General features: G+C 39.4%; 1 protein-coding gene across 10 annotated transcripts in view; it reads left to right on the top strand.

Moving 5' to 3' along the window:
• Positions 1–22,117, top strand: part of trappc9 (trafficking protein particle complex subunit 9) — a 711,836-nt gene that overhangs the window by 377,293 nt on the left and 312,426 nt on the right. For all 10 annotated transcript variants that reach the window (XM_072255618.1, XM_072255596.1, XM_072255577.1 and 7 more), the window contains one exon: positions 17,786–17,942. In XM_072255618.1, the coding sequence (XP_072111719.1) occupies positions 17,786–17,942 (157 nt within the window). The remainder of the gene's footprint in view (positions 1–17,785; positions 17,943–22,117) is intronic.

Genomic DNA, 22,117 nt, shown 5'->3' with positions numbered 1-22,117 from the left:
TGTATCATCAGCAAATTTGCTGATCCAATTTACCACATCATCCAGATCATTGATATAGATGACAAATATCAATGGACCCAGCACTGATCACTGTGGCACACCACTAGTCACAGGCCTCCAGTCTGAGAAGCAATTCTCTACTACCACTCTTTGGCTTCTTCCATTGAGCCAATGTCTAATCCAATTTACCACCTCTCCATGTATACCTAGTGACTGAATTTTCCTAACTAACCTCCCATGTGGGACCTTGCCAAAGGCCTTACTGAAGTCCATGTAGACAATATCCACTGCCTTCCCTTCATCCACTTTCCTGGTAACCTCCTTGAAAAACTCCAGTGGGTTGGTCAAACATGACCTAGCATGTACAAAGCCATGTTGACTCTCCCTAATAAGTCCCTGTCTATCCAAATGCTTGTAGATTCTGTCTCTTAGTATGCCCTCCAATAACTTACCTACTACCGACGTTAAACTTACTGGCCTATAATTTCCTGGATTACTTTTCGATCCTTTTTTAAACAACAGAATAACATGAGCCACTCTCCAATTCTCCGACACCTCACCTGTAGACAGCAACATTTTAAATATTTCTGCCAGGGCCCCTGCAATTTCAGCACTAGTCTCCTTCAAGGTCCGAGGGAACACCCTGTCAGGTCCCGGGGATTTATCCACTTTAATTTTCCTCAAGACGACAAGGACCCCCTCCTTTTTGATCTGTACGGTTTCCATGAACTCACTACTTGTCTCCCTTTGTTCCATAGACTTCATGGCAGTTTCCTTAGTAAATACAGACGCAAAAAACCTACTTAAGATCTCCCCCGTTTCCTTTGGTTCCGCACATAGCCGACCACTCTGATCTTCAAGAGGACCAATTTTATCCCTTACAATCCTTTTGCACTTAATATACCTGTAAAAGCTCTTTGGATTATCCTTCGCTTTGACTGCCAAGGCAACCTAATGTCTTCTTTTAGCCCTCCTGATTTCTTTCTTAAATATTTTCTTGCACTTCTTATACTCCTCAAGCACCTTATTTACTCCCTGCTTCTTATACATGTCATACAACTCCCTCTTCTTCTTTATCAGAGTTGCAATATCCCTTGAGAACCAAGGTTCGTTATTCCTATTCACTTTGCCTCTTTTGTTTCCCTTTTGTTTCCCTTCATTTAGGCCCAGATTTGATTTCTGGTTCACCCTGACTATGCATGCTGCTCTTTTGGAAGGTCTTACTCGGGGTAAACTTAAACTTGTGGGTTAAGGCAAGCTCATCTGCTAATTTAGCAGATTCTTGTAAAGTGGCAGCATCCTTTTCATCTAAATATGCCTTTATATCATTATGGACGCACCTTTTAAATACATCAATTAAAATTAACTATTTCGGTTTCTCAAAATTATCATCCACATTTTTAGATGTGCACCATCTTTCAAAACACACAGATTTGTCATAAGCGTATTCCACATAAGTCTGGTTCACAGATTTCTTCAAATACCTAAACCTTTGCCTATAGGCTTCTGGAACCAGTTCACAGTCTTTAAGCACAGCCTGTTTCACAATCTCATACTTCGCTGCATCTTCAATTGATAGGGCAGAATAAGCCTGTTGAGCCTTACCCTTAAATACACTCTGCAACAACAGAGGCCAGCTTCCTTCCGGCCAATTTAGGCTCTGAGCCACTTTCTCAAAATGCTGCAAGTATCTATCAACCTCAGTTTCATCAAATGGACGGACCAATTTAACTTCCCGACTGGCAACAAACATCACCAGAGTCAAACACTAGACTCCTTTGCTGCAACTTCTCTATCTTCTCAAACTCAAACCTCCTTTGTCTTTCTGCTTCCTCCCTCTGTTTTTCTGCTTCTTCAGCTGCAAACTGCCTCTGATTTTATGCTTCTTCAGCTGCAAACTGCCTCTGTGTTTCTATTTCCTCAGCCTCAAGCTGCTTTTGTCATAACTCAAACTCGAGCTTTTGCAGTGTTCGCCTATCCTCAGCCTCCATTTTTAATTTTTCCAACTTGTACTCGAGCTCAAGATCACTGGGTTTACTTTCGGGAAACCTTTCTAACACCTCCTCTTCAAACTTCCTCAAAGAAATATAGTGCTCAGCTATTATCCTCTGAATCTGTACCTTTTTCATATCCGGTTTTACCGCGGTAAGTCCCAGCTCCTTGGCAACGGCCAACAAGCTGTCCTTTCTAGTATTCCCTAATGCCTTAGGGTCTGGCGATGCCAGAAATACCCCAATATCCATTGTTGTTGGTTTCCCCACACAAGTCAATCAAAAGCGTAGTAGCCAATGAGATCGATAATCAATAAGTTCCAATTATTACATTTCGCGGACGAGCCCCCAGTTTTGTTACGATTGACAAATTGAGTCAGGTTTTAATATTAAAACCACTATATTTATTTACATTTACTCAAAAATATAGAAAACTAAATAAACTACTTTCTTAAACAGAAGTTAAGTGTTATGCGTCTTGCTCCCAGTCAAACTTAGAACCCGTTCTTAACAAATCTTACTCAAGCACAGTCTTAAAGTGGCAGTTCCAAGGGTCCCAGTAAATCACGAAATAGGTGAGAGGAGAGACTTAAGGATTCAAGGTGCAGTGATGAGGTGATCATGACGAATTTCAAAGATTCCACGACTAGCGAACGAAGAATCAGTTACCAAAGATCCCAGCTGAGGTATGCTGCTCGGAAGTCCACGAAGAGCGATTTCACAAAGTGACTGTCATGAAATCCACACCCATGGATCATACGAAGGACAGACGAAGGACAGACACGTCTCCACAATGCACAGTGTGCACCTGATTTACCCAATCCCTTGGGTATGGGTAACCTTTACACTTTACCCTTCTCGATCGCGAGTTGTTCCTGGATAGCTCGAAGTGCAGTCTTCACTCTCTCTCTCTTTCCTTCGACTCCTCCTTTTATACAATCAGCATACGTCATAAGGTAATACTCACAGAAACGAAACTGGGGGGACACGTGATGCCCACAGTAGACGAATCTATGGACTCCCAGGTAAACGAAACTGTGGACATGTAACAAGTTAAAATATAATAATGCATTAAAGTAAACAAAAAGATCAACGCAGTGGAGCAGCTAATAGAGCTCCTGTCTTACGGCTCCACTGACCCAGATGCAAACTTGTCCGTAAACTCTACATATGAGCAGTCAGTATGCTCTCCTGTGATGATGATTTGTTTTTGGTGTACCCGTTTCCTCTGATATTCCAAAGGTGTGTGGGTTGGTAGATTAATCAACTACTGTAAATTGCTTCTGGTATTAAGGAATTAATGGGAGGAAAAAAATGGGATTAATGTAAATAGTGGTAGATAATCAACTCCGTGAGCAGAAGTTTTTGAATTGCCTCTTTTACATTTTATTTAATGTTTTAGTTTTTCTTAGAAATTCAGTTCAATATTTTCAGAATAGCTTCTACTACTGTTGGCAAACTGAAGTTATCTTGCACATCATGAATATGTTATCAGAAACCAATCCATTAAATTGTTGATCATCAACAGGTATAACACCTTAAAGCAATAGTGACCAATAACTATCCATCATTGCACAAACAAGTTAGATTACATTCTTTTTAAAGCGAAATTAGGAAATCACTGGAACTGCTCAGAAGGTCAGAAACCATACATAGTAAAAGGAAATTTGGTATTAATGAGAATTATCATAATAGTTTTGGTTTAGGTACCCTACACTGATTGTCCCACTAATGATCTTTGATGGGTTTTTGTGCTAATAAAATTAATTGTATCATAAAAGAACTGAATTCTTAGCCAGACTGTATAAAATGTAAAGTCCGCCAATTGGTGGTTGAGTTAATTTTCCTCACTATGGCGTATTTGTAATCAACACACTTCAAAGGATGTTGTTGTCATAATCACTCAAATTGCTTATTTTGCTTTCTGTAATGTTACTGATCTTTTATTTGCTTCTGTGTCAGTTCATCTGCTGTCGAAGTCCTCAGTTTTGCTCTTGAAGCCCCCAAACCTATTTGAATTGATTCATGGGTGAGCTATTTCTCACCCCCTCTCCTGTGATTTTCCCAATTCTGGTCTCATGATCATTCCTGAATTTACTTCCTCTGTCAGCTTAAATATCAGCAGTGTTAAGCCATAAATTTGCTTCTTCAAAATGCTTATTAAAGCCTACCTCTAACTAAGCAGTCTGCCCTATTATTTCCTTATAATTTTTGTGGCATAATTTATTTGATTGTTTCTATGATTATTTTCCAAATTGAAAGTACTTTAGACATATTGTTTTTGTAATGAGAAGCTCAGTATACATACATGTTGCTTGTGCGATTACCATACCATAAACTGAATAATCCAGATAACTAAAACTTAATTCATTTTATATCAAGTAGACTCTCAACAAATGATTGGCTCTATTATTACTGTGCATGAGAAATAACTTTTAAAGAAAGAAACTGTTAATGAAATAGTCTATTAATAATTTTGCAATTACCTACTCCAATATAATTAAATGAGCAATTTTGGTTCTTTTTTTGCTTGAAGGAGCCTTCAGCCAAAAAGTCGAATAAACCAGCAAACATTTTTCTTTACAGTCCTCTTTTTACAGTAAAGTGTAGCATACCTCTGAATTATGTGCTGAATTTTAATTGACACGCTCTTCCTTAATTCAGTAAAATATATTTGGTAAGGCAATGAGTTTTGAAAAATGTAGCAATACCTTGTAGACAATCCAGATATTTTAACATTTGCATTTTTTTTAAAGTCCATTTTGATATTTTCAAACTGGCTATTTGTTAAGATACTATTTTAGTTAATACTGGAATGCTATTTCAATTGTTACTAGAATGCAGAATAGCAATTAATTTGTTTAATGGGTTATCTTGCACCATGTTGAATTATCTTAGAATCATAGAGCACTATATCACAGAAACAGGCCTTTTGGCCATCTAGTCCATGGCGGCCTGGTTCTCTTCCTCTTCCCATTAACCTGTGACTAGACCATAGCCCTCCTTGCCTCTCTCATCCAAACTTTTCTTAACTGTTACAATTGAACCAACACCCACGACGTCCACTAATTAGCATCTTGCTCCACACTCACACCACCCCCGAGTGAAGTAGTCTCTCTCAGTCTCCCCTTAAATATTTCAACTTTCACTTTAAACCTATGACCGACAGTTCTTGCAAGTTATGAGAATATGCTAACTCATGGATTTTAAACTAAACTGAATGAAAATTTACTCTTCGGATAAACTGCAATGTCAATGTTATGTCATCTGTAGGCTGTGCAGTGAACTGAATGCAGCAAATCAAGCTAAAATTATTGCTGTATTCGAAACACTATCTTTAAGCTAAGAGCTTGTTTCTATTAATAAGTAATGGAAAAGGCTACTGAAAAAAATTCTAATGGGTTTATAAAGATGAATGTGAATTCAAGATTGTTTCAAACATATTGCAATATACAGGAAACATATTAAAGGTTCTTAATTGTTGCTAATTGTGACTATCTAGCCAAGACACCAGTATTACATATTCATTGGAAATTTTTTGGAGAACGTACAATCATAGATCTTTAACCTTGGGAAAATAGGCCATGAAATGTGTTCGCCTTCCTTTATTTTTATTGGCCAGTGAGAGGTTTTTGAGAACAAGTAGCAAGCTCCAACTTCAATGATACTGCACTATACTAGTCTACTGACATCTCTTAGATATGAGGTATACTTTGGCTGTGGCAGGTGCTGATGAGGTTCTGGAAATGAATCTGATCTGAGAAACATTGAAGATGAGCACAATACAATTGAAAGCAAAACGTTCAGTGACTACGCTAGCATAATTTGCGTGGGATTTGAAAATTAGGTGAATGATCTTATATTTCCATGTAGACATGAAGCACTCTGGATATAAAATAAGAAGGCATTAGGTAGGCCCAAGAAGCAGTTGAGTTGAAGACATAGTTTATGTGGTGCAGGCCTCATCAGTACAAACTGAAGACCACATGATTCAATTTCTGCTGGTGTTTTTCAGCACTGAATTTTGCATTGATCATGAGGAAATTCTGAGAAGCTACTTTTTAAAAAATATATATATATTAATGAGAGAATCACTAATTTATTATCCCAGTCGTAGAGTTTTACAATGCGGAAACGGGCCCTTCAGTGCAACTTGTTTATAACAACCAAGTCATCAATCTGAACTGCATTTGGTTGATGTTGCCCTTGACCTGTTCTATCCATGTAATTGACCAAATAACTTTTAAGCATTTTAATTGTATTCTGGTAGCTTGTTTCATATACCCCTATCCACTGTGTGGAAAAACATTGTCCCATAGGACCCTTGTAAATGTTTCTCCTCATCTGTATGTCTACTATATACAACGATGAGATTTATCTGCTTACATGCAGCCACAGAATAAAGAAACATAATAGAATCCATTTAAAAAGCCCCACACAGCAAAGTCCATCCAACACCCAATGTGCGGAAAAAAAGAACAATTCGAGCAAACAATAAAAAAGTAAACAAATAATATGCAGAACATGAACTGCAAAGTCCCCAAAAATAAGTCCATAGCCATGGAACTAGTTCAGTCGTAGGCAAGTGAAGCTGGTCCAGGAGCTCAGTGGCTGCAAGCCAGAGCCACAGAGCTAGTTCAGTGCTGAGGCGAGTGCCGATGATTGCAGGCCACAGCTGTGGAGTCATTTCAGCATTGAACACCGGTTCATCCTTCGCCCTTGGCCTTGACGCTTTGATCTTTTAATCTGGCTCAGCACTTAAATCAGCTAACTATTGGTTTGTTTCCGCTTTTAGATCCTGGCCCCAGCATGTCAATCTGGCCCCAAGACCCTGCATGGAGTTGTCTGCTCTCTCCATGATTTTATGTACTTCTTTAAGATTACCCTTCAGTCTGCTACATTCCAGGGAAAAAAAGTCCCAGCGTTTCCTTATAACTTAAGCTTTCCAGTACTGGTGACATCCTCATGAATCTTTTCTGCACCATTTAAAGCTCCATGACATCCTTATTTTAAACTGCAGGCTCAGGTAAATTTACCAGTTAGTGCCCTGGGCCATACCAAAGTGAATTTTAATGAGGTGAGAGTTGGGATAGAATGAAATGAAATGTACACTGTATTTTTTTATTATAGCAAACTATTATCAGTTTTAGTTATACCCTTATCATTGCATGGAAAAAACAGAAATATTGCTCTTCTGGTTGAAACTTTGCATCATGACTGAGATTATTGGGGGAAGATAGCCATATAAAGAGGAGAGAGGGTATGGTGAGGTGATAGGTGGTCTGATGAGGGCTTATTGACAGAAGAAGCCAGGTGGGGAGTGGTCAGAGGATGTAACAGGGAGACAATCGGATGAGTAATGGGTGAAAACAGACAAGAGGGGTAAAAAAAAAATGGCAGATGGAGCCAGATAGTGGGATGGTTAAAGTGTAGATGGGATGGAGAGCGATGACAAAGGCTACAGTTCTGGAATTTGGTAAGTAAGGGCAATCCCCAACTCTCTTTACCTACCTTGACTTCCTCATTGGTAGATCAGTCTGTGTGGATCGGAAGTAACATCTCCTCCTCACGGATGCTCATCGAGGATGGATTGTGAGCCTACTGCTGTACTCTCTCTACATGCTCGATTATGTGGCTAGGCACAGCTGAAAAGCCGTCTATAAATTTGCTGATGACACATCTATTGTTGGTAGAATTTCAGGTGCGTGTAGGAGCGAGATAAATCAGCTGGTTGAGTGGCGTTGCAGCAGCAACCTTGCATTCAACGTTATTAAGACCAAGGATATAACTGTGGTTTTCAGGAAGAGGAAGTCACGGGACCACACACCAGTCCTCATTGAGAGATCAGAAGTGCAAAGTGTGAGAGGTTTCAAGTTCCTGTGTGTCAACATCTCTGAGGATCTATCCTGTGCCTGACATATTGATACAATTACATAGGAGACATGACAGTGGCTATATTTCATTGAGAGTTTGAAAAGATTTGATATGTCACCAAAGACATTTGCAATTTTCTACTGTAAAGAGGTTTCTAAGTGGTTGCATCACCATCTGGTATGGAGTGGCCACTGCACAAGATTGGAAAAAGCTGCAGGAAGTTGTAAGCTCAGTCAGCTCCATCAGAGGCATTAGCTTCCCAGCATTCAGGCTACCTTCAAAAGGCGGTCCTCAAAAAGGGAGCACCCTGAATCAGGCCATGCCTTCTTATTGCTATCATCAAGGAGGAAGTACGGGAACCTAAAGATACACACTTGCACAGTGCAGCCAGTTCATCAAAGACATCACGTAAAATCTGTGAAGCTACTTCGTATGTAATGTTTATCAATTTCTTGTGATAGTATTTAGCCACAGGGTCATTTGACTGATCTTTTTCAATAAAAACTTAGTAAGCTATCTACAGGATTTGAAACAGATCTTTGTAAACTTTACGATATGTCCGCCAAAGATGGCTGCCGCCGTGATGCAGCTGTACAAACCGGAACAGGAAAGGTGAGGTGACGTAAATTAGTGATGTGCATTGTGGTATTTGAAAAACCGACCAACTAGTTAACAGAAACATTTAGCTGAAAGATTATTTTCAATAAGTATAATTATTAATTACTACATTATTTTAGGTAGCTAACCTTTTGTGTGCACATTAATTTCCTTTGTGCGCTGGTTGAAAAACATGCGTGCACGCGCAGACGCGCACAGCTTAGAGGGAACATAAGATCCCATGTATTTTAATCTTTACGATTAACCTACGATGAGGGACTTGTCAAATGCCTTACAAAGTCCTTGAAGAGAATACTCAATGCCCAATCACCTTGGTCCCAGACTTAAAAGCTCACTCAAATTTGTAAGACTTGTCCTGCCCCACACAGGGCCATAATAACTGTTCCTAATTATCCCATATCTTCCACCTGTGACTAAGTCCTATCCCGAAGAATCCTTTGCAGTTTTTTATTCCAATTACTGTTTGAGGCTCATTGGTCTATCATTTCTTCAACAGATATCAGTATTGGCTAATTGTCACTCCCCTGGTGCCTTGCTTTGGCTAGAAAGAATAAAAGAATTTTGTTAGAGTTCCAGCAGTCTCCTCTTGCTTCCCGATCCCATCAAACCCTGGGAGTTTATCCACCCTGATGCTCTTCAAGAGAGTCAATTTCATTTACTGGGGTCTGGCTAATGCAGAGGTGTTTTGCCATTCTTCAAGTTCAGGTGTGCTTTGCTTTGATTGCTGTTAGTGGAGGTTGTCCATTGAGACAAAGACCAGAAGAACCTGCTTGTTGCTGAGCTTGCTGTGCTCAGCATCGCAACAAGGCCCTGCTGGATTGGTGTGAGGCTGACTGGACAATAGACACCAATTGCTGAATGTGTGTTGGTTAAAACAGGGCAATTTGACGTATTCTATCTGGTGAAAAAAATACTTTTTATGCAAGGGACTTATTAGGGATTACTCATTTATAAATACAGTCGGCCCTCCGTATCCGCAGGGGTTTGGTTCCGGGACCCCCCGCAGGTACCAAATTCTGTGGATGCTCAAATCTCATATATAAAATGGCGTAGTATTTACATATAACCTACGCACATTCTCCCGTATACTTTAAATCATCTCTAGATCACTTATAATACCTAATACAATGTAAATGCTATGTAAATACGTTTGTAGTTATACTGTATTTAGGGAATAATGACAAGAAAAAAAAAGTCTGTACGTGTTCAGACGCAACCACCATAGCTCTTCTGGAAATGCTGATGCTGCTTCGGCATCAGTCGATGCGGATTCTCCGGTGATCTTTAAGTTCTTGAGGCTGTAGCGCTTTACATAGCTAGCCAGCCATCCCTTACTAGCCTTAAACTGCTTTCTCTTGTTCACAACACAAGCAGCGAACGAACGAGAGGTGAGGTGAACAATGCTCAAACAACGAGTGCTGGAGAGAGAACTTCTGTTTTTTTTCGATCCCGATCTACAGTTGGTTGAATCCACGGATGCGGAGGGCCGTCTGTAATTATAATGACTTGAGTAATTCAGTGCCTTGTAAAAGTATTTAGCCCCCAATCTTTTGCTCACATAAATGATTATTACGACCAGTGAGTTTGATCAATTTAACTGAGAATTTTATTTGTGAATCACATGTTCCTTTTTTCACATTAGAGCCAAGAAAGCAGGGAAAATTGTAAAGCATCAAAAATTAAACATTAAAAAACTGGAATGTCCTCAGTTTGAAAGTATTCATCTCCCTTTACTCATTACTTAATTGAATCACCCTTTGCTTAGTACTTAATTGCAGCTATTACAACCAGTAGTCTTTTTGGTTAAGTCTCTATTAGCTTTGCACAACATGGTGAAGCAAGATTTGCTCATTTCTCCTTGCAAAATTGCTCAGGCTGTGCCAGGTAAGTTGGGGAGTGGCGGTGGACAGTTGAAGTCTTGGCAGAGATGTTAAATTAAGTTAAGGTCAGGACTCTGACTGGGCCACTCAAGGACATCAATTTTCTTCATTTAGAACATAGAACATAGAATAGTACAGCACAGTACAGGCCCTTCAGCCCACAATGTTGTGCCGACCCTCAAACCCTGCCTCCCATATAAGCCCCCAACTTAAATTCCTCCATATACCTGTCTAGTAGTCTCTTAAACTTCACGAGTGTATCTGCCTCCACCACTGACTCAGACAGTGCATTCCACGCACCAACCGCTCTCTGAGTAAAAAACCTTCCTCTAATATCCCCCTTGAACTTCCCACCCCTTACCTTAAAGCCATGTCCTCTTGTATTGAGCAGTGGTGCCCTGGGGAAGAGGCACTGGCTATCCACTCTATCTATTCCTCTTATTATCTTGTACACCTCCATCATGTCTCCTCTCATCCTCCTTCTCTCCAAAGAGTAAAGCTCTAGCTCCCTTAATCTCTGATCATAATCCATACACTCCAAACTAGGCAGCATCCTGGTAAATCTCCTTTGTACCCTTTCCAATGCTTCCACATCCTTCCTATAATGAGGCGACCAGAACTGGACACAGTACTCCAAGTGTGGCCTAACCAGAGTTTTATAGAGCTGCACCATTACCTTGCGACTCTTAAACTCTATCCCTCGACTCATGAAAGCTAACATTCCATAAGCTTTCTTAACTACCCTATCCACCTGTGAGGCAACTTTCATGGATCTGTGGACATGTACCCCCATATACCTCTGCTCCTCCACACTACCAAGTATCCTGCCATTTACTTTGTACTCTGCCTTGGAGTTTGTCCTTCCAAAGTGTACCACCTCACACTTCTCCGGGTTGAACTCCATCTGCTACTTCTCAGCCCACTTCTGCATCCTATCAATGTCTCTCTGCAATCTTCGACAATCCTCTACACTACCTACAACACCACCAACCTTTGTGTCATCTGCAAACTTGCCAACCCACGTCCAGGTCGTTAATAAAAATCACGAAAAGTAGAGGTCCCAGAACAGATCCTTGTGGGACACCACTAGTCACAATCCTCCAATCTGAATGTACTCCCTCCACCACGACCCTCTGCCTTCTGCAGGCAAGCCAATTCTGAATCCACCTGGCGAAACTTCCCTGGATTGCATGCCTTCTAACTTTCTGAATAAGCCTACCGTGTGGAACCTTGTCAAATGCCTTACTAAAATCCATGTAGATCACATCCACTGCACTACCCTCATCTATATGCCTGGTTACCTCCTCAAATAATTTGAAGCCACTCCGTAGTTGCTCTGGCAGTGTGTTCTGGATTGTTGTCCCGCTGAAAGACAGACTTCCTCCCTAGTTTAAACTCTTCATTTAGCAGCATTCATCTACCCATCAACCCTGACCAGATTTCCAGTCCATGTTGCTGAATACCATCCCCATAGCATGATGCTACCTCCATCATATTTTACAGTAGGGATGGTGTTACCTGGCTGATGCAGAGTATTAGATTTATGCCACCTGTACTGCTTAGTTTTGAGGCCAAAAAGTTCTACCTTATTCTAACCGGACCACAAGACCTTCTTCCACGTCTTTACAGTATCTTCTAAGTGGCGCTTTGAAGTTTTGGGGCTGTTTACTTCCCTTCGATTTTTAGCCACTGACTTCCGCGGTTCATTTAGGGTGACCGATGGTGTCATAGTAGCCTCTCTTATAAGTGCCATTCTTCTCCAGTGACTACGTTCAGAGCGGTGGCCTGACCTAAGCAGCATAGCAATAGTTTCATATTTTTTCCACTTTTTCACGATGGACTGCACTGAGCTCCAGTTCAGTGCCTTTGAGATGGCCTTGTGCCTTTCCCCACATTTGTGCATCTCTATTATAATTTCCCTGACTTGACTTGAATTTTCCTTTGTCTTTATTTTTGATTTGGTCTTTTGAATATCTACCAATCTGTTGGAATTTTCAGAGAGCAGGGTGTATTTATTCTAATGAATTCATTGAAAACAGATAATCCTCCAATTTTCTGCATCAACAAACTGGGTGAGTTGGTAAGGTAATATATGTTATGTACCTGAGGAAAGTTAACAAAGTAATTACAAAGGGGATGAGCACTTTTTCATACTCACAATTTTGGTTTTTAATTTTTAGTAACTTGTTGATAGGTTTTGGAATTTTTCTTTTGATATGACAAGGTGCACAATGTTTTGCAGATTAGCGCAAAATCCTACTTAAGTATATTTTAAAGTCAGAAAATGAGACAGTAAAATGTGAAAATAGTTCTCGGGGCTGAATATTTTTTCAAGGCACTGTATGTTGATCTTCATCTGGTGTTTAGTTTTGTGGTATTTTGAATAGTTAAAGATAATTGAATTTACATTATCCAGAACTTGGTGTTTAGAATTTGTAATAATAACAGTATCTCAAAAAGAGTCGGTCTCAATATTGTCACAAGTTGTGATGACTGATTGCTGGTTTGCTGTGGAACTGTGGGTTGTTTTCAACTGTAGTCCTCTGTGTGGTGAGACATATGCTTGGTAGTGCATATGTGCTGAAAGGCAGATATGATACACTGGATTCAAGGTATCCAGTTGTTTGTTCCTCTACTGCACTCATCATTGAAGCTCTGCGACTAAGGCAAGAGAGTGACTGGATGTACCTGTCATTCAGGTCTCAGTTTTATGCAGGCAAGACTAGAGGTCCCATTCATTTGAATGGAAAATTGGAATTGGTGCATTATTGTTACATTTATCAAGACACGGATGAAATTACTACACAGTGCATTGAGGGAGAACAAGATAAACTAATAACAGAAATCATAATAAATCATAACTGCTACAGAGAAATTGCAGGTAGACGAAAAGGTGAAAGATCATGAGAAGGTAGATTGTGAGATCACAGGTCCATTTTATCTTACTAGGGAATTATGTAATAGTCTTATTAATAGTGGATTAGAAGTCTCCACTCTTCCATTGGCAGAAGTGTCTTGAGATACATGCTTTTTTATCTTCTGTTGATGGAAGAGGGGAGAAGAGAGAATGATCAGGATAGGTGGGGTCTCTGTGCTGACTACTTCAGAACCCTGATGAAGGGGTCCCAACTTGACATGTCACCTGTTTATTCCCCTTCATAAATGAGGCCTGACCTGTGAGTTATTCTAGCATTTTGTGTGTTGTGTTGTATATCCAGATAGGATACTTTCTATGGTGTATGGGTAAAAATAACTAAGGGGCAATAGGGATTTGCCAAATTTCTTTAGCTTCCTTAGGGAGTAGAGACAATGGTGAACTCTCTCGGCTGTGACACAGTAGGACCAGGCCAGGCTTTTGGTCATGTTCATTCCTAAGAACTTGAAGCTCCCAAGCTTAACCCCGTTAATATAGAAAGGAGCATGTGCACCACCCAACAATGCTTTACTATCTTTATTAGTACAGTACATTGTCAAATTATAAAGCAAAATGTCATACAACATGAAAACAAGTCATTCAACCCAAGACATCCATACTGACCAATGGTAACCCAACTGTATCAAACCCTTCTCCCAGTACCTGACCCTTAGCCTTCTTTTACAGTGCTTATCTAGACACTTTCTAAATGTTGTCAGCATCTCTGTTGCAAGCACTTCGAGGCATGTATTTGAGATACTTCCCAGTCTATGGGTGAAAAAGTTACCCCCTCGGCTCCCCTCTAAATTCCCTTGCCTGTTATCCTGAATCTATCCTTTAGTTTTATACACCTCTGATATAAGGAATAATTTCCAACAGTCATCCCTCATCATTTTATATGCCACAATTATACCCCTTTTTAACCTCCTCTGCTCCAGGAAGCGTACACCAAAACTCAGCAGTCTGTCCTCATAACGAAAATGCTCCATTTAAGACACCCTTCTGGTGACTCTCCTCTGCGCCTTTCCCAGGGCAATTACATTAGATCTGAGATGAGGAGAAATTTATTCCCTTAGAGTAATGAGCATGTCGAATGAACTTGCACATCAGATTGTGAACACAAAGACATTGAATCTATCTTTAAAAAAACTGCTGAATATATTTCAATTTGCAATAAACATTAAGGGGTATTAAGTGAGAAAGATAGCTGATGACCCATGATTATTTTGAATGGAAGAGCAGGCTTGAATGGTTGAAATTCTACAGCTCCCATTTACTCTTTGTATGGTTTTGTTATTATAATATGTGTTCTACAGTGTTTTAATTAACAATTTTTATTTTAAATCTTTTTTTGATGGCCTAAGTAGCAGGCATTGTTCAGAACAGTCAGCTATTGCATTCATGAACTACTTCTGCGAAAAACATCAGATAATTAATCAAAAGTGAAAATGAAGCTACCGTATTTACATAGCAACTGAATTTGATTCAGTTTTGATTTTCATCTGAAAGTAAAGTCCACTGGCTTCAATTATTATTTGGAAAGCCATTTAATTGAGTTATTAACATTGTTCATTCATTTGCAGTTATTTTTCTCTGAACAACCTTTTGATTGGGAAACGCAAGTAGATGAGCTATTTGGAGTTTTTCAGAAGAAAGTATTAAACTGAATTAGTTTAATTTTCATTCAACAACCCTTTAAATTTCTCAGCATGCATTTAATTTACTGAACTTATGAAAGAGGATATGGCTCAAAATGATTTTCTTCAATAAGGAGGCAATTAGAATCAAATTAAAATCTTGTTTACAATTGCTATTTAAAGTGAATATAAATTATCTAAAATTATATTCAATTTAACAATACTGAATTGGTTTTATAAAGAAATAAGCCTCCTTAGAAAATAAAATTACGAGCAGTATCCGGTTCAGATGTTTTCAGAAGTGTTTTTAACTTTTTAGAATTAAATCTTGGTTTTAGCATTCACAATTTTTTATTGGAATTTCTTTGTTTAGCACTGTTCTTTTGTGTACTGCAATTTTTTCTTATATCAGCTTAGGTGGAATATTGTATGTATTTGATTTCAAGGTTACATCAAGTCAATGAGTACTTTTGTCCAAGTTAACACGACAAATTTAAATACAACATAATTCTAAAATGACATACTTTGGGAGCTTTATATCTCTTTTTAAGAGATTATTCAGTTTTGCTTGTTTTCTGACTCCAACAGCTTAATTTCAGATAAAAGGTAATGTGTTAAGATTACAATATAGAACATAGAATAGTACAGCACAGTACAGGCCCTTCGGCCCACAATGTTGTGCCGACCCTCAAACCCTGCCTCCCATATAAGCCCCCACCTTAAATTCCTCCATATACCTGTCTAGTAGTCTCTTAAACTTCACTGGTGTATCTGCCTCCACCACTGACTCAGGCATATATTGATATGTACCAATCAATTTGATGTTGCAATAAACAAAATACTGGAAGAACTCAGTAGTGGAGAGAACTGTGGAGGGCAGAAGGGCAGTCGATGCTTTGGGTCAAGACTCTTTAACTAGACCTAAAGATAAAGGGAGGATACCCGGTTAAAAGGGATAGAACAGCTGGCAAGCAGTATATCCATGTGTGGAGGGGTGATAGGCTGGTGGATGAGGAAAAAGTGAAAAGTGATAAGTGGATGCAACAAAAATTGATAGAGAAATGTGGAGTGTGGAATCAAATAAGGGATGTAGGGTGGGCAGTGTTGAGAGAATGGGTAAAGGAATGGCAGATGGAATAAAATGTAACACAGTGTGGGCTTATGTACTTTGGTAGAAAGAGGAAAAGTGTAGGCTATTTTCTGCACCTTGTAGAAAATAGGGACGGAATTCAAAAATTGGAGATGCAAAAGGAATTGGAAGCCCATGTTCAAGATTCCGTTGTGGAGTATTGTAGTGGCGGAAATTGTGACAGATGATGCGTCCATCTGCAGAGGTTATGCAGTGAAAAATGAGGATCAGAGTAACATTTTTCTTCTGTCCAGCAGAAGGAGGAGTGAAAGTAGAGCTGTGGAATATAGATTAGATGCTGTTGAAGGGTTCTGTCTACCAGGGTAGAGGAGAAGCCAATATTCAGGAAGAAGAAAGATATCTAAGAGATCTGTCACATTATCAAAGCAATTGCGATGGAGATGGAAGAACTGGCAGAATGGAATGGAGTCCTTGCAGGAAGTATAGTCAATATAGCTGTAGAAGTAGTTAGGCTTGTAAAGGATGCTTGTGGATAGCTTATTCTCTGAGATGGAGATATCCTCAAATGAAAGAGCAAAGCCCAAGTGAAGGTATGAGTCAAAAGGAAATTGGCAGAAAAAATAGTGAAATTCTCAAGTTCTATATATGTGCAACAAGCAGCACCAATGCAGCTGGTGACATACTGGACAGCTGTGTGTGTGTTTTGAATGGGATAGTGGAGGCAAAAAGAAATTCTTCCACTTATTCTACAAAAAGATAGGTGTAGCTTGGGCCATGTTAAATTCTCATACTTAAAACATTGGAAGGAGAAAATGAATGGAACTGAATGAGGAAGTTGTTTATGTGATGTTAAGTTCAGCTGGGTGGATGAATATATTGGATGAGAGAATCTGTGTTTCTCTGTTCTAGGATGAAGCTGAATGGTCCTCAGATTCTTTCAATGTGGCATGGTTGTGTGGATGTGTGTATGTGAGAAAGAATGGAGGTAATAAGTTTTGTTAGGCAAAAGCAGGCTGAAAAAATGGATCTCCCTGACTAGTGGATACTACAAGGTTGGAAGCAGAAATGAAATCACATAGCTGTGTAGGAGATAATGTTTTGATGTTTGGGTCATGGTTCAGAAGGGCATTGTGGATTTGTCTGAGAACTGACACTTGATCTCTGAAAGAAAGAAGACAGTTTGCCACACTATAGTAGTGCCACTACTGTCTGTGTCCTAATGTACCACAATAATGAGGCAAGCGAGGGACAACTCCTCATGTTCTGCCTGGGTAAGCTACAGAATGCAACACCGAATTTTTCATCTTGAGATGGCTGATTCTTTCATTCTGTTTCAGGACTGGCCTTTTTCTGTATGTCATTGTTTTGGCCTAGTTTTTAGTTTTACTTTTAGTTCAGTCTATCCTGCTCTTCAACCTCATCATTGGAAATATATTATCAAGACAACAAAGCTAAATCTTATTTTTAACTGTTCCTTAATTGCCAGGTTAGGTCTGTTACAATCCTATCAAAAATATTCTTTTTGTCTACTCATCCTTACCTGAACTTTTTCTACTATCTAAAACTTTTTTTGTCTTTTTTCCAGTTCTAATGAAGGATCTTGGCCCTGAACTGTAAATCTTTCATCTTTCTGCCTGACGTACTGAGTGCTTACTACATTTTCTATTTATATTTCGGGCTTCCACCATCTTCATTTCTTTTGCTTTTAACATGTTACTGATTTTTTTTCCTCAGTATTGATGCTGTTATATTATTGTAAAAATTTAATGTTTATCTTGCAGAATGGCCATACAAGTCAACAAGTTCAAATTTGAAACTCTTCCAGTATCCAGCACTGTAGGTGAAATGTGTGCAGAAAGCCAAAAGCACATTGAAGAGGAATGGAGCCATGCTCAGGCTGTAGAGATCAACAGCAAGTTGAACATCAGCTGGAAGATAATATCCTTTCGTGATACTCAAAAATAGCTATTAAAGTACCCAAGAAGTATATTACAGATATTGGAATCTGGTGCATAAAGTGAACTGCTAGAAAAACCAAGGGTCAAGGTCAAGTAGAGGCAAAAGAGATGTGTCGATGTTTTATGTTGTAACCCTTACATCATTTTATTGTTTTGCTGTTAATGTACCAATATTATTGTTGTTTCTGCAAGCAATACAACTATACAGGATATACTTTGAGCATACTGAACTTTCAAAGGAATTGTTTGGAATTTCATTCACTCATTATTAGATATATAAACATGGATGTCTGATTTAGGAGCAGGTATAGAACACCAGGCTTTTTGATCTTGCTTTACATTCAACAAGTTTATGCTAATCAGACTGTAACAGCTGCCTACCCTTAATAACCTTCTTTACAAAGAACCTACTACTCTGCTTTCTGGACAAAGTTGTGACTTGCTAAGAGAAGGAGAATTGTCTAGTCTTTATTGGAAATAGGTACTGCTTTAAACAGACGGCTAACAAATGTGAATCTGAGACTTTTAAGGTAAATTGTTTTCTGTTGTTTCCCAACAATCTGATTATGACCTTTCTTGTTTTTTTTTGCATTTTCTTGCCCTCTTAACGATCAGTACATGCTTCTTATCATCATATTTGTTTTGACCAATATTCATATACAGGTCTTCCCCAGTCTATGGACACTTGACTTACATCCAGTCTATACAAATGAATAAGCATTTGGGAGATCAGCAAGATGGTTTTGCCTGCTGCTACAGGGTTGCAAGCATCTTTTGTCTTGTGGGAACTCGGTTCACAGTTGCATTTCCAACTTACCATCTGTTTGGATTACAAACAGTTCATTGGAAGGACCTGCAATTTTTTGCCTTTCTCCTCATCATTCCCTCCACTTCTTCTCTTATTTCCTAGGAAAGGTCCCTGAATTGAGATATTAATTGGTTTCTCTTTCCACTGATGTTGTTCATCATCCAGGATTTTCTTTTTTTTCCCCTGATTTCAGTGTCTGCAGTTTTATTTGTTCTCTATGCACCAGCAATATTCTATTTTTGACAGAAAGCAAATTTAGAACTGCTGTCAGTGATCTCTTTACTTTCTTCTTTAAGCCTTGTAATATCTCACCTTGTAATATCTCTTCAGGTTCATAAGGATCTTCATTACAAATTGTTTTCTTTTTCAATGCTCCCTGAACCTCTCAATGAGTGACTTCATAATAAGAGTTAATACATAACTCGTTTTGTTCCAGCAGTTCACAGGTCATATATTATCCCTAAGCAAGCTTTGAGGCATAGAATCATAGAACACTACAGCTATTAAACAGACCCGTTGATCCTTCTACTCCATCCTGAACTATTAAACTGCCTAGTCCCATCGACCTGCACACAGACCATAGTCCACCATACCTCACCCATGCATGTAACTATCCAAATTTCTCTTAAATGTTGAAATTGAAACCACATCCACCATTTCCATTGGCAGCTCGTTCCACATTTTAACCACCCTTTGAGTGAAATAATTCCCCTCATGTTCCCTTAAACATTTCACCTTTCACCCTTGGCTCATGACCTCTAGTTCTGGTCTCACCTAACCTCAATGGAAAAAGGCTGCCTGTATTTACTCTACGTATAACCTTCATGATTTTCTATATCCTTATCAAATCAATGCTCATTCACCTAAGCACTAGGGAATAAAGCCCTAATCTATTCAATGTTTCCCTATAACTCAGGTCTTCAAGTCCTTTCATTGTAAATCTTTTCTGCGCTCTTTCAACCTATACAGGTGGCCCCTGTTTTCCGAATGTTGGCTTTACGACACCTCGCTGTTACGAACGACCTACATTAGTTACCTGTTTTCGCTAACAGAAGGTGTTTTCACTGTTACGAAAAAAGGCAGCACGCGTCCGAGCAGCCAAGCTACTTCCCCGGAACTGCATTCTAGCTGCCATTGCTTAAACACGTGCTTTATCTCGATCTATTTTGTGCATCGGTTAGCAAGATGAGTTCTCAGGTATCAGAAAAGCCTAAAAGAGCTCGTAAGGGTGTTACACTTAGTGTAGACATAATTAAGTGTTTCGATCGTGGTGAACTAAGTAAGGACGTTGTCCGCACGTTGAACTTGCCTGCATCTACCATTCGCACAATTTATACGCAGAGACAGAATTTTGAAAGCTGCCGATGTTACTGTTGGTTCTGCTTGTAGCAAAGTGATCTCTCTTAGTCGGCATCCAATAATGGATAAAATGGACAGTCTATTGCTTGAGTGGATTAATGGGTGTACAAAGCGTGGTGTTCTGTTAAGTTTTCTTATACTTCAGGAGAAATCAGTCAGTCTTTTTAATAAGCTGAAACAGAAAGCACTGGATGGTGGTGATGAAAGTGTTGCGAAAGTGGAACTTAGGGGTAGTCATGGGTGGTTTGATCGGTTTCTGAGGTGAGGGCAGCTTCATAGTTTAACGTTTACTGGAGAGAGTGCTTCGGCTGATACTGAAGCTACTGAAAAGTTCCCAGCAGAACTGAAGAAAATAATTACAGAAGGTGGTTACTCGTATAAGCACCTTCTACATCGTTTAATTGTGACAAAACTGCAATTTATTGGAGTCTTCCCGATTGCGGTAAGTGAAACTACACTGTACATACATTATTTCTACTTTATATAGGCTGTGTATTTTTATGTGTTATTTGGTATGATTTGGCAGCTTCATAGTTTAAAGGTTACTGGACAGAGTGTTTCCGCCAAGAGCACTTTCGCCGAGAGTGCTGCCGTGAGATTTCGCTGCGCTAGACAGTGCTGCAGAATAGTATTTCTACTTTATATAGGCTGTGTATTTATCATATCATTCCTGCTTTTACTATGTGTTACTGTTAATTTAGGTTTTATGTGTTATTTGGCATGATTTTGTAGGTTATTTTTTGGGTCTGGGAGCACTCAAAAATTTTTCCCATATTAATAAATGGTAATTGTTTATTCACTTTACGATATTCCGGCTATGTACAGTTTCATAGGAACACTCTACCTTTGGATAGCGGGGGAAACTTGTATTACATGTAGATAGGTAATCAGAACTGTACACAATACTCCAAGTTAAGCCTCACCAACGCATTATATAACTTCGGTATAACATCTCATCTCCTGTACTCAGTACTTTGATTTATGAAGGCTAATATGCCAAAACCTTTCTTTACGACCCTATCTACCTGTGATGCCACTTTCAAGGAATTATGGGTCTGTATTCCCAGATCCCCCTATTCTACATACGCCTCTGTCCTACCACTCACTGTGTAAGTCCTACTCTGGTTAGTCCTCCCAAAGTGCAACATCTCACACATTTGCATTAAATTCCATTTGCCATTTTCAGTCCATTTTTCCAGTGGGTCCAGATTCTGCTGCAGGCCATGACAGCCTTCCACGCTGTCCTTTATGTCCCCAACTCACAAATTTGCTGATACAATTTACTATATTATCCTAATACCATAACATATGGGAGCAGATTTGGGCCATTTGATCTATTAAGTCTGATCTGCAATTTCATCGTGGCTGACCCAGTTTTTCTCTCAGCCCCAAACTCCTGCCTTCTCCCCATATTCCTTCATGCCCTGACCATCAAGAATCTTATCAACATTGGCCTTAAATGTACTTAAAGACTTGGCCTCCACAGCTGTCTGTGCCAAAGAATTCCACAGATTCATCACGCTGTGGCTTAAGAAATTCCTCCTCATCACTGTTCTTCAAGAACATCCCTCTATTTTGAGGCTGTGTCCTCTGGACTTAGACTCTCCCACCACAGGAAACATTCTCTCCACATCTACTCTATCAAGGTCTTTCACCATTCCATAGGTTTCAGTGAGGTCACCCCTCATTCTTCTGAATTCTAGCGAGCCATCAAACACTCTTCATATGACAACCCATTCAATCGTGGAATAGTTTTCCTGAAACTCCTTTGAACCCTTTCCAGTTTCAGCACATCCTTTCTAAGATAAAAGGCCCAAAATCGCTCAGAATACTCTAAGTGAGGCCTCGCCAGTTCTTTAAAAAGTACCAACGTTACACCCTTACATTTATATTCCAGTTCTGTTGAAATGAATGCTAACATTGCAGGTTGTCTTCCTGCACAAGGACTCCCAGGTCCCTTTGCACCTCAGATTTTTGAATGTTCTCTC

The sequence above is a fragment of the Mobula birostris genome, chromosome 1 (assembly GCF_030028105.1).
Source record: "Mobula birostris isolate sMobBir1 chromosome 1, sMobBir1.hap1, whole genome shotgun sequence".
Lineage (NCBI taxonomy): Eukaryota > Metazoa > Chordata > Chondrichthyes > Myliobatiformes > Myliobatidae > Mobula > Mobula birostris.
The sequence above is the reverse complement of the archived record's forward strand: the minus strand, read 5'-3'. Positions and strand labels throughout refer to the sequence as shown.